The sequence below is a fragment of the Nymphaea colorata genome, chromosome 10, assembly GCF_008831285.2.
Source record: "Nymphaea colorata isolate Beijing-Zhang1983 chromosome 10, ASM883128v2, whole genome shotgun sequence".
In the NCBI taxonomy this organism is placed as follows: domain Eukaryota; kingdom Viridiplantae; phylum Streptophyta; class Magnoliopsida; order Nymphaeales; family Nymphaeaceae; genus Nymphaea; species Nymphaea colorata.
The window spans coordinates 24,478,210-24,493,896 of record NC_045147.1 but is presented as its reverse complement, the minus strand read 5'-3'; the positions used below and the strand labels follow the sequence as shown (position 1 = coordinate 24,493,896).

General features: G+C 40.0%; 1 protein-coding gene across 2 annotated transcripts; it reads left to right on the top strand.

The window, feature by feature from the left end:
* Window positions 1-5,598: 5,598 nt before the first annotated feature.
* Window positions 5,599-14,482, top strand: LOC116262526 (aquaporin SIP1-2). 2 transcript variants are annotated; one of them, XM_031641978.2, is made up of 3 exons: window positions 5,599-6,277; window positions 6,395-6,667; window positions 14,144-14,482. In XM_031641978.2, exons 1-3 carry the CDS (start codon window positions 5,987-5,989, stop codon window positions 14,291-14,293), a joined length of 714 nt encoding a protein of 237 aa, XP_031497838.1. In that variant the 5' UTR covers window positions 5,599-5,986; the 3' UTR covers window positions 14,294-14,482. The 2 variants fall into 2 exon arrangements, with proteins under 2 accessions (XP_031497838.1, XP_031497837.1); XM_031641977.2 differs by lacking the exons at window positions 5,599-6,277; window positions 6,395-6,667 and adding exons at window positions 9,113-9,906; window positions 10,023-10,295.
* The last annotated feature ends 1,205 nt before the right edge of the window (window positions 14,483-15,687 follow it).

The window sequence follows — 15,687 nt, the reverse complement described above, 5'->3', positions numbered from 1 at the left end:
CCTTGTGTTTGAGTATGCCCTTTAGCAACAAGGCGTGTCTTGTAGCGTTCAACAGAGCCATCACTTTTGTACTTGGTTTTGAAGATCCATTTGCACCTAACTGCACGTTTTCCTATTGAAAGAGTTACTAGTTCCCATGTACGATTTTTGTAGAGAGCATCTAGCTCTTCATGCATGGCTTCAACCCAAACTTTTTGGTCTTTGGCTTCTTAGTATGTAGTAGGAATCTTTTCCTTTTCAATGTGACTAAGGAAGGCCACATGATATTTGGGTTGGTTGCGATAACTCAAGTATTTTTCTAAGGGATGAGAGAAGGCGATGTTGGTGACAAAATCTTTCAAATGTCTAGGTGGTTGAATGTTTCGAGAAGATCTCCTTAGAATGGGTTCAGACGGCTAAGATTCTAAGGTCTCCAAGTAAGGTTCAATAGGATCTATAGCTCCAATTTCACTGTTTTGATCTACTTGAGGTTCGAGATCAATTTCAAGGTTTTCAATGGTTTCTCCTTCTTCAAAGTCACTATGGTGATATCAAAATCATGGTATAATTGACTGTTTGGTGTGACCATGATGTTGTGCTTGGAACTATCCTCCCCTTGTCTTGCATTTTGAGAGAAATGAAGCCTTTTGTCATCAAAAACTACATCGCAAGAGATATGAATCTGTTTGGTGATGACATCATAACATCTGAATCCTTTTTTTTTGTAGATGAGTAGTCCAAGAAAATACATTTTTTCGCTCTGTAGCTGAGTTTGCCTGCAACTTTACTCTTAACATAAACAGTGCATCTAAAAATTCTCATGTGGTCCACTTTAAATTTCCTTTTAATGAGAGCTTGCAAAGGAGTTTTTCCATCAAGAATTCTTGTAGGTGCGCGATTGATAGTATAACAAGCTGTCAAAACTGCGTCACTCCAAAAATGCTTAGAAACATTTATATCAAACAATAAAGACCTAGTCATTTCTAGAAGGTGACGATTTTTCGTTCCGCCACCCCATTTTGTTTGAGTGTATCTACACAGGTGAATTGATGATCCATCCCGCTTCCTTTTTTAAATTTTTCAAAGAATTTGTTTTTATATTTCATACCATTGTCGGATCGAAGACATTTTATACGAGTTGCAAATTGAGTTTCAATCATTTTGTAAAATTCTAGAAATTTTGCAAAAGCTTCATCCTTGGTTTTCAGTAGATAAATCCAAGTGGTTTTTGAAAAATTATCAATAAAAATGAGATAATAACAAAAATTTGAGTGTGAGTTCATGGGGGCCGGCCCCCACACATCGGTATGAATAAGATCAAAAGGAGACATAGCATTGTTTAAGGATTCATGGAACGGAAGTCTAGACATTTTTGCATACTTGTAAGTTTCACAAACATGAGAGTCATAATTCAAATTTGGTAACAAAATATTCAATGCACGACGTGATGGGTGACCAAGTCTTCGATGCCAAAGTTCCCCCTCTCTGTTGATTTGGGCAGTCAAGGCATGTTGATTAATTTTCAGCACATATAGCCCGTTTTCGTGAGTTCCTTCACCAATCTTCGTCTTCGATATAGGGTCCTGTAAAACAATGTTAGTGGATGAGAAAATAACTTTGGCAATTTAAATCTCTAACAATTTTGAAACGGACAGCAAGTTGGTTGAGAGATCTAGCATATAGAGCACTTTAGATTTAACATCATTTCTAAAAATGTCTAGTTCTCCTTCTTAAACATACATAGAGAAGCCATTAGCAATAACAACAGATTTTTTTCTAGTCATAGAAGAATAATTACTAAGATTTTGGCAGTTCATAGACATCTCCAGAATCGACAATCCAATAATCAGATTTGAGGGGAAGAAGAGCGTTACCAGTAACACTATCTAAAGCTATCGTACTATTTTGCTGTATTTACCCTGGTGATCTTTGACATTTTTAAGCAGTTCGTTGTTTTTTTCTAGCACCTGAGGGAGATTTGAAGTATCAAGAGATTTAACTGCAACATTGGCTACGGTAGAGATGCTTCCTTTCTCTTTTTTTTTTTTTGCCCTTGTGGTGGTGGGTTTTCCATGGAGGAACCAGCACCTTTCCTTAGTATGACCCTCCTTTTTGCAATGTAAACAGAATCGTCTTGGACAGTTCTTCCACTTATGTTCATTACTTTTATCAACTCCATAGAAGGCGACCTATTCTATATTGCTAGAGTTCTCTTTAAGAGACTGAGAATTTTGAAGCATTACTTTTTTTCTAGATTCATCTCTCATAAAAATTGAGCAAATAGTGCTAAAAGAAGGAAGTTCCAGGGACATTAAAATTTGGCTTCGGATGAGTTCATACTCTGGGCCGAGAAGGAAGTTTCAAGAAGTTCAAAAATTTTCTTGTTCACACATTTTTTCTCTGGATCTAAGAGTAGCAGACATATCCATAAGATAGTCAAATTCATCCCACATACCTTGGATGTCGCCTAGCAGGTCTCCGAAATTTTTGTTTTGCTACTTAAGATCTTGAATTCCTTAAGAGAGTTGACATATACGAGCAATGCCATTTTTTTCACTATAGAGTTCCTTCGCGTTTCTCCAAATTTGATGAGCATTTTCTACGAAATAGAATCCGCGAGTGACCTTAAGCTCCATGAAGTTAATCAACCAAGACATTATGAGATGATTGGTGGATCGTCATTCTCTGTGGGTCAGATCTATTTCAGCAAGTGTTGGAAGATCTTCGGTGACAAAATGCAACTTGTTTTTGCCACTCAAATAGAGCACCACCGATTTGGACCAAGCTAAATAGTTGTTGTCATTTAGAAGTACAGAAGTAATTCTGTTTGCAGGGCTTGGTTGCTCCTGCACAATAATTTTTTCTACCACCATGCTGGTGGTTCCAACGTTTGAATCTTCTGTCATGGTGAGAGGCAGGCGATCCTTCTAGCAGCTGGCGTTGTCGATATGTTGGACGCCGATTGAATCTTTAAACGTGAGACAAGTTGTTTTCTCCCGTTGGTAACGTTCACACGAACAAAGGAAGGGATAGGAGCAGGCGTCAGTTGAAAACAGGGGCCAGGCACAGGATATGTCCTTCTTCCAAAAATTGCCAAAAATCACCCCTTGCCCCGATTAGCCTGAAATTTGGGCTAAAGATGGCTGATAGGATGCAGATGAGATGCCCAAGAGATCAGAACGGGATCAGTCTCCAGGAGGTGACTCGTTGAGAGTTTCTGCCTATGAGTCGCACAGGCTTGTTCAGGAATAGAACAGGGTCGGATGGCTCGCAAATTTTTTAAAAATCACATACAGCTCCGATTTGCTTGAAAATTTGACAGTAGGTTGTCAACAAGCTGAGGAGTGGACGCTCCAAATTTTAAGTCCAACGAAGCTACATAGGAAAATCGCGTTGAGATCCAAAAGCCCTATTGCACGCGGGTAGTTCTTGAAACAGAATGGCGGAGTTCAGGTTCTGCGCCGCCACGATGGCTGGAATTTTTCAGGGGTCAGATTGGCTCTGATACCATGTTGAAAAAGGGAGAGTAGAGAAGAATCAAGAATTGAAACACTAATTTTACGTGGTTCGGTTCATAGACCTACATCCACAAATATCAATAGAGCAGCAGCCCCTTTGATTTCCTCTTTTTTTCTCATTTTTGTTCTTTGCTTTACAAGTATATATATGAGGAAAGCAGCAACATATATGAACGTTGGTGAACTTTAATCAAGATTATTAAGGAAACTGACGAGAATGGTAGTAATCCTTTCAATGTTCTCAAAGATTTCAATGAGGCAAGTTTGAGAGGAGCCGTTGAGTATGTTGGGCTCGCTGTAACAATGCTTCCAACAGTAATAGAATCTTCATGAGTCAATTTCTGTACTTGAAAAGTTCGTCAACCAGAAGCAGTTCATAACGTTCTGCGTTGAAGTAGAAATAAACAATGGAAATGAACGCTCCGAATTCAAGTATAAGTAGGAGTTGCTTTGAAACCAACCGTCCCACTTCCTCAGGACATGTACCCAAGATATTGGGTAATCAGGGGAACATCATGTCCGAACGCAGGAAGGCGTAATTACAACCTCTACAAAATCTAACAAGTTAAATCATGCATTCCCAACACTGCTTAACTTCGGTTCAAGATTAGCTACATCAACCTCATCTTCAATTTTGTCAGTATCTTACAACTACTTTAGCCTAACGTTCCAAGTGGATGGAATTGGAAACGAATTTTGATTTCCAACTCGTAATGATTGCCAAGGGCTCAAGAAAACCAATTCATTCAGAAATTCAATTTTTAATAGAAAGTTGGTATGGGCGGTAGGTTCCATCTTTTCCTATTTTTCTATTCAACTACTAAAGTCTAAAGTCAGTGGTGGAGCGGCTGCTGGTCTACAAAATATACTTTAGTTACTTACTGATACTTCGTTCTTTTTTACTGTTTTTACACATGAGTGCCCTTTAAAGTTTTAAAAGTCCAGAAAGTTTTGGCTCCGCCACCAAGTAAAGTTGTCTTGGATTAAGAGCAGTCATGCAGAAACATTTGATTTGAGACACACAATGACACTCGCGAGTCGGAGAATATATAAAAGTCGTGCGTCTTTTTCTAAGGAAACAGAAAAAAAAGTCAATCAGAAGAATCTGATCAAAAACAACTTACGAGCTACTCGAAGCTTGATCTGATAAATGTCGAGGGAATTCCACATTTTTCATGTTAACCTAATGCCATTGTCTTTCTCCGCATTTTAAACTATCTGTCGCTTTTCTACCCATACATAATTCGTTTTTTCTTTCTCCTTCAGCTATCTCAGACTAGTCACCACTGCAAATGAGGATCTTTCACTTACCATCCCGGTCAACTTATGGATGACAGAAAAGGGGACGGCACTCAGAACAGAAGAAAATTAATCACGGCCCCGCCTTGCCCATTAAAAAATATACGACCTGAACCTTAAGGAAGAGATGCGTCACATAGTTATATTTCCTAACTAAGGATGTCAATAAGTTTTATTTAAATCCGGTATCGGATGAAAAATTTTATGCTCGATTAAGAAATCGGGTCGGATGTAGATTTCATGAAAATGGCATCTGGTCGATTTGGATACGTATTTAAGTAAACAACCAATGGTATTCAGGTTCAGATTGGCTGTAGTTTTAAATAAATATCCATATTGCAGTTTGTATTTGGTTTGACAGTCGGATTCATGTTCAGATATAAATCTGAAAATCAGATTCAAATTTGTAAATTTGGATTCAGATTCATATATGACAGAGTTTTTCTTCGCTCATATTCAAATCTGAATTCAAATCCAAATGAACATCTGAAAAACCAAATATGGCAATTCGGGATGGATTCCTTGACATCCCTAGTCCCAAGTCAGTAGCGCTCAAAGTTGGAGGGAAAAGAACGTAAGGTATTTACAGTTTTCACATTGAACAGGGATCGAGTGGCCTTCTAGGGTGAGAAGAGGCTGTTGATCCATACTTAGAAAAGTGTGTGTGTGTGTGCAAGATGAGGAGAAGAGAGAGTGCAAGCACAGAAGAGTGACTGCAGAGCAGGCTTGACCTGTTGTCTGCTTATTTCAGGCAGTCAGTGGAACTCCAGAAGACATGAACCTCCAAATTTTAAGAAAGATGACATCAGGGGCGGAATGGCTGGCTAATGCAGCATACCCATTTCACTGGAGCGGACCACTCTGGTTCAGTTGATACTGAAATTGTTGCAGCTCTGCAGTCGATGGCAATTTCCCTGATATCTTTAAGAATGGGAAATTGAATAGTGAAGGACATTTTTCGAATGGCCATTAATGGATCATGGTAGTTTGGTTGGTACCTCATCCCACCCCAAGGGACCCTTGTTTTGCGTCCCTCGGACTGTTTGTCCGGAGCAGCCTGCCCCACTTCTCTCCCTCTCCCGCGATAAGGCTTCTTTCCTGCAATGAGCCCAACCTGTTGATTCTCCTTTTCTCTTCTTAATTCCTTTGTGGGGAAGGCCAATAGAGGCGCCGACTGGCGGACGACCAACATGGGGATGGTGAAGATAGCCGCAAGGGACGCAGCTATGACCTTCCTCTGGGTGGGCTGTGCCTCCACGCTGCGCCCGCTCACCGCCAACTTGTTCTCCTATCTGCAACCCCGTCCCCCACTTGCCCTCCTTCTAAGGACCACGATCGTCTTCCTCCTGCGCTACATCTTCATCTCCATCGGAAAATTCCTCGGTGGTGCCAGCTTCAATCCGGCTATCACGACTACCTTCTATGCCGCCGGGTTGGGACGCGGCAGCCTCTTTTCCTTAGCCATCCGTTTTCCCGCTCAGGTATGAACGACCAACCACGGGTCGAACAGCCGGACATCTCGTTGCTTTCCACCCACAGAGGTTCCCTGCAGACCTTTTATCGTTGCCTTTTTCTTTTCGTTGGTTTTTGAATTCTAGGCCGTTGGCGCGATGGGTGGTGCATCAGCAGTCAAGGAATTGATGCCTATGCCGCACAAGAATCTTCTTGGCGGACCGTCGATAAAAGTGGATCTGCATACGGGAGCCATTGCTGAAGGAATCTTGACCTTCTGCTTCAATCTTGCCCTTCTCTTCGTGATCATTAGGGGACCCAATAGCACGATTCTGAAGGTGTGGCTGCTCTCCATGGTGACCGTCTCCCTCAGGATGGCCGGATCGAGCTACACCGGGCCGTCGATGAACCCTGCTAATGTAAAACTCGAGACCCTCCCTCTACTCTGTTTAGCTGTACACTCTTTTCCTTTACTCTGCAAACCATATGAAGACAAGGTCATGCCTTTGTTGCCATATATCTTTGCAGATTTAGTTGAACAAGGTAACTCATAATATGTTAAACTCTTATCTCTGATCTAGTTTGGCATTAGATCTCCCCACCACCTGAGGTCCATTAGTTTAACATCAGAGCGCCTCTCCAGTCTCCTCTGATATCAGACATCTTACCGTACCAGTCTAAAAATAGGATCTGAATATTGACCTAAGATCTTTACCTGGATGAACCCAAAAAAAAAAACTAAAAAACATGCATCTGACAAAGTCGTCCTCGTATTTGCTTTTTCATGGGCACCCTAGATCTAAATGCCACTAGCACCAACCATTTCTTTGTAACTATCGTTTGTATTCTGAGACCAGGAACGTAGTTGGTATTTCAGTATATCACAAATAGAAAGGAAAGATTGAACTATAGTTTTTTTCTTTTTCTTTTTTGCCAAAAATTCAAATGTTCGTTTTTCTTTTGTTTCTCGTCTTTATTCCTTTGTGCATAGTAATCAGTCAACATACCCAGGCAAATTCCAATGGTAGACTGAAGCAAAGCAAGATGTGAACAGATCAGGAATTCGGATAATTGATGAAGTGACATAAGGTTTTGTGTCCATTGCAATCTTTCTTGGGAAATATTTAAGCTAATTTAATTTTTTGCAATTAAACCCAAAACCTTTTTTGTGAATACACCAGAACAGACATTTGACATATGAAACATTAAGAAGCTGCCGAGCCTACTTAACTTAGCTTGACTCGTTTAAATGTTGTCCTGTAAGGGTCAAAGTTAAATTTGCCATTTACTGCGGAGGAAAGCCTCTTCCTTTTAATATTTTTGAGGTGGGCCACTTGCTTCTTCAGAAAAACAAAAGATCAAATTAAGCTGAGATTCAAGGCTAATCTAAAACCCATGCTCTTGGGGATCTATGGTTTGTTTGTTTGAACAGTAGATTTCGGCACTATGGATATAAAAATTCACAATAAATAGCAAGAAGTTCAAAAAGAGAGGACAATTCAAGCTTGGCTTATGATTCTTATGTCTTGGTGTCTTAATACTGCTCTCATGGCTTCGGTTTGAATGTGACCGAAGTTGAAGCTCAAAGCACGGGTGGGGTAGATGATTCTTATTTGATATCTGTTGGAAACACCGAGATCATTGTATTGGAAAATTCAGAAAGGTTCTATATCTGGATTTCAAGGAAGATGTTCAATACATAACAAAAAATTTTCTCGATTTATGCCTACTAGAAAGGATTGACGAGCTTCGGTTCCCCGTAATCCTGAAGTATGTGGGGATGAAGTATGCGGAGCAGACATGCAGTTTTAATGGCAACATGTGGGCTTAGTTGCTCACGCAGCCCCCCTAGACTTTCTTTATATAAATGAATGAGTGGATCCCACATTTTTTGCCTACCTTTGAAGCATTTAATCATATATGTATATAGTGTTATTCTGTTTTCTTAGAAGGGGGTTCAAGATTTTCTTAGTTAGTATTCCTGGGCCAAAACGTTTTGGGTCTGCCGTCGGCATGGGCCACCATCCTGTCTCCTCTGTTTGTTTCAACGACCGCATTGATTGGCAGAGTTTTGGAAGACGAAGAAGGTGATGCAGATTACCTAACCGTCCAAAGAACCCACGGTTCTGCTCTAGAGTTAGGAAGGAGGCTTGCTGTATCTCACCTAGCCTTCATCTGGGGAGAAGCGCCGACTGCCGAGCCGATTAAAAAATGGAAGAGCCTTGTTGCTTTTTTTCTTCCACTTGTTCATTCTATTCTGCTACTCTACTTGATATTCATGCATCCGGTTTCCCTTCTATTCTTGTATGTTTGCAATTTCAAAAAGGATCTCTTTAACTAATAATTACCTTTTCATTAAAAAAAAATCAAATAAAAAGTACGACGTAAACTTCTATTAACTAGAAATAAAAAAAAATGTCAGCCAAAACGATAGGAATGTGATTGTGTTACAAAGGTAATGCTGAAAAAAATTCGTGGCCAGTTTTTTTTTCCTTTTCAAGTTAAAAGAATAATTTAACAGTTTTCACGAAAAAATATAGGTAGCATTTGGATGGCACATAAAAATAATAATTTTGTAAAAACTAGTTTGGTAACAAATTAATTTTCTAATCACTTTTGAAAACACTGGTTTGCGTGTTTGGATAATAAGACTGAAACTTGTTGTGAATAACCTGGGGACGTGATCCATTTGAAAAAGAGGTTTTGCCAAAATTATTTATATATATATATATATATATATTTCAGTCCACATTACCAATTCGTCAGATATTTATATATATATATATAATAAGTACGGTCTTGACAAAAGTTAAGTGGTCTGCGCCGGGAAAACGAGGCCTCCACAAATCGGTGCCACTTTTCGCATTTTCGGGACGTTACTGCATGTTCTGGCAAAGTGGAACACAAAACACTTGGTGGGAAAGCGGTTCGTGCCGAAGGAGGGAGGACGCCGGCTCCCTTTTCTCTTCTTTTCGATTACAGTGGCCGCTCATGTGCCCGGAACGCGTCCAGCTCGGGAGGCGGGCGTTCCTGTCCACCCACGCTCAGTACTACGACCGGCGACAGGTTCTACTTGGCAAGAAACTGGGAGGAACCCAAGGGGAAAGTGGATAATAAAGTAATACGGTGAATGGGTGTTCCCGATTTTGACAGGTCGTTCACGCAAAGCGACGCGGGTAGGAGAAGCTCCAACCCCTGCATCTGCCTGCCCCTCTTTGCCTATTTGCTCTCTCCTCCATCCCTAGCCCCAGTGTCTTTAGTGTCTTTGCTGAACCTTGTTCAGTTTTCTTATGTCCCGAGAGAGAGGTCGATAGATAGATAGTAGGAGGAGGAGGAAGTGAGCAGCAGCAGAAGAAGAAGAACAAAGATGGGGGTGGTGAAATTGGCCATAGGGGACGCACTGATCACCTCCCTCTGGGTGTTCAGTATCTCTACCTTGGGGCCTTTCACTTCCCTCATATCCTCCTACCTGCAGGTCCAGCCCCCACTCACCCTTTTTGTAACAACCACCCTCGTCTTCATCCTCCTCTTCCTCTTCACAACCGTGGGCCAAATCTTAGGCGGTGCCAATTTTAACCCCACGGCCACGGCTTCTTTCTACGCCGCCGGCTACGGTCGTGACAGCCTCTTTTCCATGGCCATCCGTTTCCCTGCTCAGGTATATAGACAGCACCCAAACCCATCACAAGCCTCCCCTGCTCCTTTTGGTTCCATATCTACACATTTCCTGTCGAGTTAATTCTGTTGCTGCCCCTACTGTTTGGTGTGCTTTAGGCAATCGGCGCGGTGGGTGGTGCGTTGGCCATAAAGGAGTTCATGCCTGCAAAGTACAAGCACATGCTTGGCGGGCCGTCGGTGAAGGTTGATTTGCACACCGGAGCCATTGCTGAAGGAGTATTGACCTTCGTCATCAGTTTCATTGTACTTTTCGTACTCATGAGGGGCCCCAAGAGTAAGTTTCTGAAGCTGTGGTTGCTCGCCGCGACAACTGTAACACTCGTCGTCAACGGATCCAAGTATACAGGGCCAGCAATGAATCCCGCCAATGTAAACTCTACAGCCTCTCTTCTCTGCTCTTCACTACCTTTTTCTTTATTGTTCCTCGTGATGGTCGATTTGAAGCAGAACCAACTCTTGGTTTCCAGATCCTCTGGGGTGCTGATTACTTAGAATCTTGAGGTTGTCCATTATTTCATCCATTTCATAGCTCATATATTCTAGCTTGTTGGCGTCATACCAAATCTATATATCGCAAAACGAATATCTATGTATCACAAAGTAAGGGCATTTATCTTCTATATTAGTGTAAATAAGCTTTTCCCATTATGTGGAAGAGATACCTATTGTCCTATTCTCGCGGTGAAAAAAAAGAAAGACGATGCTTCATGTTGCGAGTTTTGCTGCTCTCAACAATTCGTCACTTCTGAGGAACTTACAGCCTTGAACAGATTTATTCCGTAGGTTGTACAAATGGTCATCTGTTAGGAACTTGAAATCTTCTAGTTCGTTAGACATGAAAGTATGAAACTAAGTGCCTGCAATCCTGCTTATGGATTTCGCTTTCTTGTTTTGCCTTCCTGGGCACGTGTTTTTAGGAAGCAGTAAATTTATGTGAAAAAAGAAATACATCTATCGCACCAAGGATAAGGTCAATTTCACCATTAACCCACTGACACAGAGGAAAAAGAGGTGGCTCAGGTTCATAGGGTCAAGGTAGATCATACTTTTGATACGTGGACATTGTTATTTGATTTGTTGTTTTGGGACTAAGATTACACGTGATAGTATGCTTATTCATATTTCATTCTGTTTAGCAATAGAAATCCTACCGGAAGTAAAATGCTTATAAGAATGCAAAATTTTATTTTCCACAAATCGAATTTCTTGTTTATAAAATGATAGATGTATGGGAGTTCGGCTCCGTCTTGAGTATGGAAGATTAATTTTTTTTTTTTTCAATTTTCCTGCAAGTTTCGGTTACTTTTCTGGCAATTGCTCATTCATCATACAGTATCTAGTTGGTCGAGTATATTCCAGTGACCCTGCCTGAGAGTTTGCATCAGAAAAGCTGACTGTGGCTTTATGTAAAGTTTGTGTGCACACACCATCAAGAAAAGCAACTTCTCCGATCAATGAAACTTACATAATGGTACTTGTGACAGTGAAAAAGATCTCCTGTAAAAAGTAATGAGTAATCTACCTGTTGTGATATGCATACCATGCAAAAATTGATTGATGATTATTTTATTATGCAATTCTGCATCAATCCAAACCGTCCCCTTGTCTATGGTTTTGGTATATTGCAATGTCATTAGTCTCAGCTTGGTTATACAAAACTGATCAACTACTTCCCTCTTCTATTATGATCTAGTCATTTTCAAACCTTTACCTGAGTCAATTGTTTGTTCTCTCAACCGGCAATGCTCCTCTGATTAGGTTTGCATTTGACAAGTTTAAAACTATATTTTATTTCCCATAGCACTTATTCTAATGAGTTATTTTCTTGTGTTATAATATATAAATGTATGGATTCCTCAGAATTCAATGGACTGAATCAGGCAATTTTGCTTATTTAAGGATTCCTGAGAATTCAATGGATTGGCAATCCATCTTGATTATGTAAAAGAACTGTGGCCTATACAAAACCATTTTTCGTTGATCTATCATATTGGTCAAGAAAAGTTTCTCTCATGGTATACGTCCAGAGACTTGGTTTTTCCAGCATCAGTTTTGAGTTCCTGCTCTAGTTTAACCATATGTTCCAGACGTTGGTTTGGGAGACTTAGGATGTGAAGATTAGTGTATATGTGATTCACCAGAGCTAGATTGGGTACATAGCAATTAAGAAAGGATTTAGGACTGGGAAATTTATGTGAAATTGCAATCCCTTATTACAATTTGGTTATGCAATCACGGGTACAGGGACAGTGTGGTGAATCTTGAAGCAGGACATGAAAAAAATGCCATTCTAGGATTTCATTTCCTAGTTCCATAATGAAATGAAGTAATGAACCACAAGCTGGGTTGATTTTTCAGATTTTGATATCATTGCAGGATTCGGGTGGATATACACCATATAGAAATCTCTCTCTCCCTTAGCAGCCCCTAGAGCTCTACTAGCTGATCTGGGCAAACTATTTTAGATCTCGGAGAAAAAGTTTAGAAGTTTTATCCTTTCAAATAGCCATGATGTAAGAGAATCTTGTACTTCTAAAATAAATCAACAGATAATTTTTCATGTGGTTGGCTTTGATATTTCAATGAACCCTAATTTGAATTTCTGCTTGTCTAAGTGATTGGACGATTGTATCTTCAAAATTTCCCAAGGACAATCAGCATCATACATTGGGCATCTTCTTGATGGTGGTGAAAGAGATGCATCCATGCAAATAGGTGGATGACCTCGGGAAAGAAGTCTCAAATTTCAGGCCAGGAAATCTGCAACTATGAATTTATATTTCTTGAGTGGAAAATGGACAGTCAACAGCATGATTTCCATATGTTTGCCGTGAAATGTGCCACTTATAAGTGCCAGGCACCTAAACCACACTCAAATTACAAAATAAAAAATTATAATGCTTGATGAATATAAGTAGTGGAAAATAGTAAATTTCCTAAACAGAATCTGGTCTTAGAGCAGACAAAATGGTACAATCAGAGAACAAGGAAAGCAGACAAGTGGTGGAAAATAGTAAAATTCTAGAACTGAATCTGGTTGTACAGAAACATAGCAGAAAGGATAGCATGATCAAATGGAATAAGGAAAGGGTCTTCCTTACTAGAGGAGAAGTGTTTATTGCTGGCAGAAACCAAGTGGAAGTTGACTGTCAACTTCAAACATGAACTTTAATTTTCGTGTGTGACATTGTTATGGGAATTTAATGTCATTTAAAGCATCCAATGTCGTTCCAAATTTTCCTGGTAGTTGCTTTTATATTTGAGATTCAGAATGTTGCAATGTTTCCACATGCAGTCGTTGAGTGTTTTCTTAGCAGTTTTTACAGAATATAGCTTTTCTGATCAAGGTCGTGGAACTTTGAGATTTATAAACCATAAACACTAATAAAAAATCTTTAGATGTATTGGCTAGTAAAGGATCATTCTTAAGAAGGAAAAACCTCTAGTTTTTTCTTGGTAGCTTTTAGAAAATATAGCTTTTCTAATGAAGGTCGTGGAACTTCTGGGATCGATAAACTATAAAGAATACTAACGAAGCATTCTTAAGAAGAAAAAACATAGGAATCTTTTTAAGAAGAAAAGGGATAACAGAATATAATGCACACTGCCACACACTTAACATAAGTTCATAGATTGCTCCTACGTGGTTTATATGGTAGGGCTGGACCATGCAATTGCAGCATGCATATAGGTTTCAAATGCTTCAATTCTGCTACCCTGCTGGTCAGAATGGTAAAATGATGATCCTAGGCTAATCGCGGAGGAGTTGCAGCAGTAATTTTCTAATGACCTAATTTAGAAATGAAATGTCCACCCATATGCCTGGTTGCTTTCTCTTGCAGGCTAATGAAATGCAAAAGAACAAGGCAAGACGTTCTCCATAATGTGTTCTTTGTTTTCTCACTCACTCGAGGAGCTTGTTCTCGTTCCCCTACCCGTTATCCAGTTATATTGTGGAGATTAGATTCTTTTTATTCTTAAGTTGTGCTAATACTAGATATATTTTCTTGGCTAAATTTTACATTCTGTGATATATAATTTCTTCTTTGACATATTAGACTTAAAATGCTGTATATTTATCTCTTAAATTTCATGGTTAGCCTTACTGGATCCAGGTGATAATTGTTCTTGTGGAAATGATGCTTGTTCACATGCCTTGCATGTATGATCTTATGAGGGTTCGATGAATTCTGAGTATGGGGTTTCCTTTGACGCAGGCGTATGGCTGGGCATATGTAAGAAATCGCCACAACACATGGGAGCAGTTCTACGTGTACTGGATCTGTCCTCTAATTGGATCAGTTACGGCTGCTTTGTTCTTCCGATTGTTCTTCTCTCCTCCTAAACCAAAAGAGAAAAAAGCCTAGTTTCAGATCCCAAATTGTTTGTCAAGGCTGCAAAATAATGAATGGCGCGGGTTTGGTATGTAAAAGACGGTAAATGCTACTGCGTAATTCTCTTTATTGTTATCTGCTCTTTGTGGAGAAGAATGATGTTACTTTTAGCTTATTTTTAAAAGGGCATGATGATTAAAGTAATCACAATGAATTTTACTATGTCTAAGATGTTGGCATCACGGTGCACAAGTTGAATGTATGGCTGGCTGAAACTTTTAGGCGGCCTCCTTGTGCATACAGGGGAAGCTAAGAGGATTTCTGAGCACTGTGTTTTTCACTCACGACTAGGGCATGTGCCTCACCACATCTTGAAGTAGCTTGTCCCTGAAGTGGCTGTTGAAAGTAGTGCGTGACGCCTGTGAGTTCTCAAAGTCACCTAGGTCACCTTTTTAAAGCAGTAGTAGTATATCTACCGAGCTTTTTGGGACTGTGCACTCCCCATGTCTGGGGAACGGCACCAGAGAAGTCTTAATTGGGCTACAACTATTATTTATGTTTCGTTGAAGATAAGACTGCGTGTTTCTTGGATTCATTTTATTAAAAATAAAAGTAGGTTCCCAAGATCTTTGAAGAATTTTATCACATGGTTTTCAGCCAATTATTTGGGGTAAAAATAAAGAAACTATGACCAGACAATGGAGGAAAGTACATCAATGGAACTCTCCAAACCTTTATGCGTCAAAAAGGTATATGCCCTCAAAGAAACCTGCCGATGAAGCCCAATACAGAATGGAATTGCCGGGCAAAAAATTGGACAACTTCTTGACATTGCCAGTTCTATTATGCTTCATACGAACGTTCCTTCAATGGTTTTGGGCCGACGCCATAGGCACCGCTTGTTCCTTCAATGGTTTTGGGTCTGACAAAAAATTGTCTCTCTCTTGTAATGTAATGTTTTCTCAAAAAGAAGCTTTTTTCGAGGGAGTCGTTGTCTTCCGTTGAACCGCCGAGTCGCCGACTAGCGGAAATCCCAGCCTACCTCTCATTAGCCCACACAACGATAACACCACAGAGATCAATGGCAATTCCCACTGCACCGGAAATGAAGGTAATCAAAGTAGCAACCAGAGTAACTCCCAACCTATCGCCCTAACCAATACTAGCCTCAGCGAACCCTAAGAAGACCATCCATGTCTATTTGTTTTCCATCTCGACTTTGGTGATTTACATATGTTTGTCGTCCAATAACATGCATTCTAGAAACAACCTGTAAAAGCTTGTCAAAACCTTAACGATCCTACATCTTCAATACCTACCAGCATATAGAACCTTAAATTTTGAGGAAGACGAGCAAAATCTCAATTGGAGAAAGGCTATGAAAGAAGAGATTTCTGCTCTATAGAAGAACTATACTTGGGAGCTTG

Excerpts from the sequence above, each read along its gene's own strand:
- LOC116262526 (XM_031641978.2), top strand. The coding sequence starts at position 5,987 with ATGGGGATGGTGAAGATAGCCGCAAGGGACGCAGCTATGACCTTCCTC. Across the intron at positions 6,278-6,394 it reads CCATCCGTTTTCCCGCTCAG|GCCGTTGGCGCGATGGGTGG; the intron begins GTATGAACGACC and ends TTTGAATTCTAG. Across the intron at positions 6,668-14,143 it reads CGTCGATGAACCCTGCTAAT|GCGTATGGCTGGGCATATGT; the intron begins GTAAAACTCGAG and ends CCTTTGACGCAG.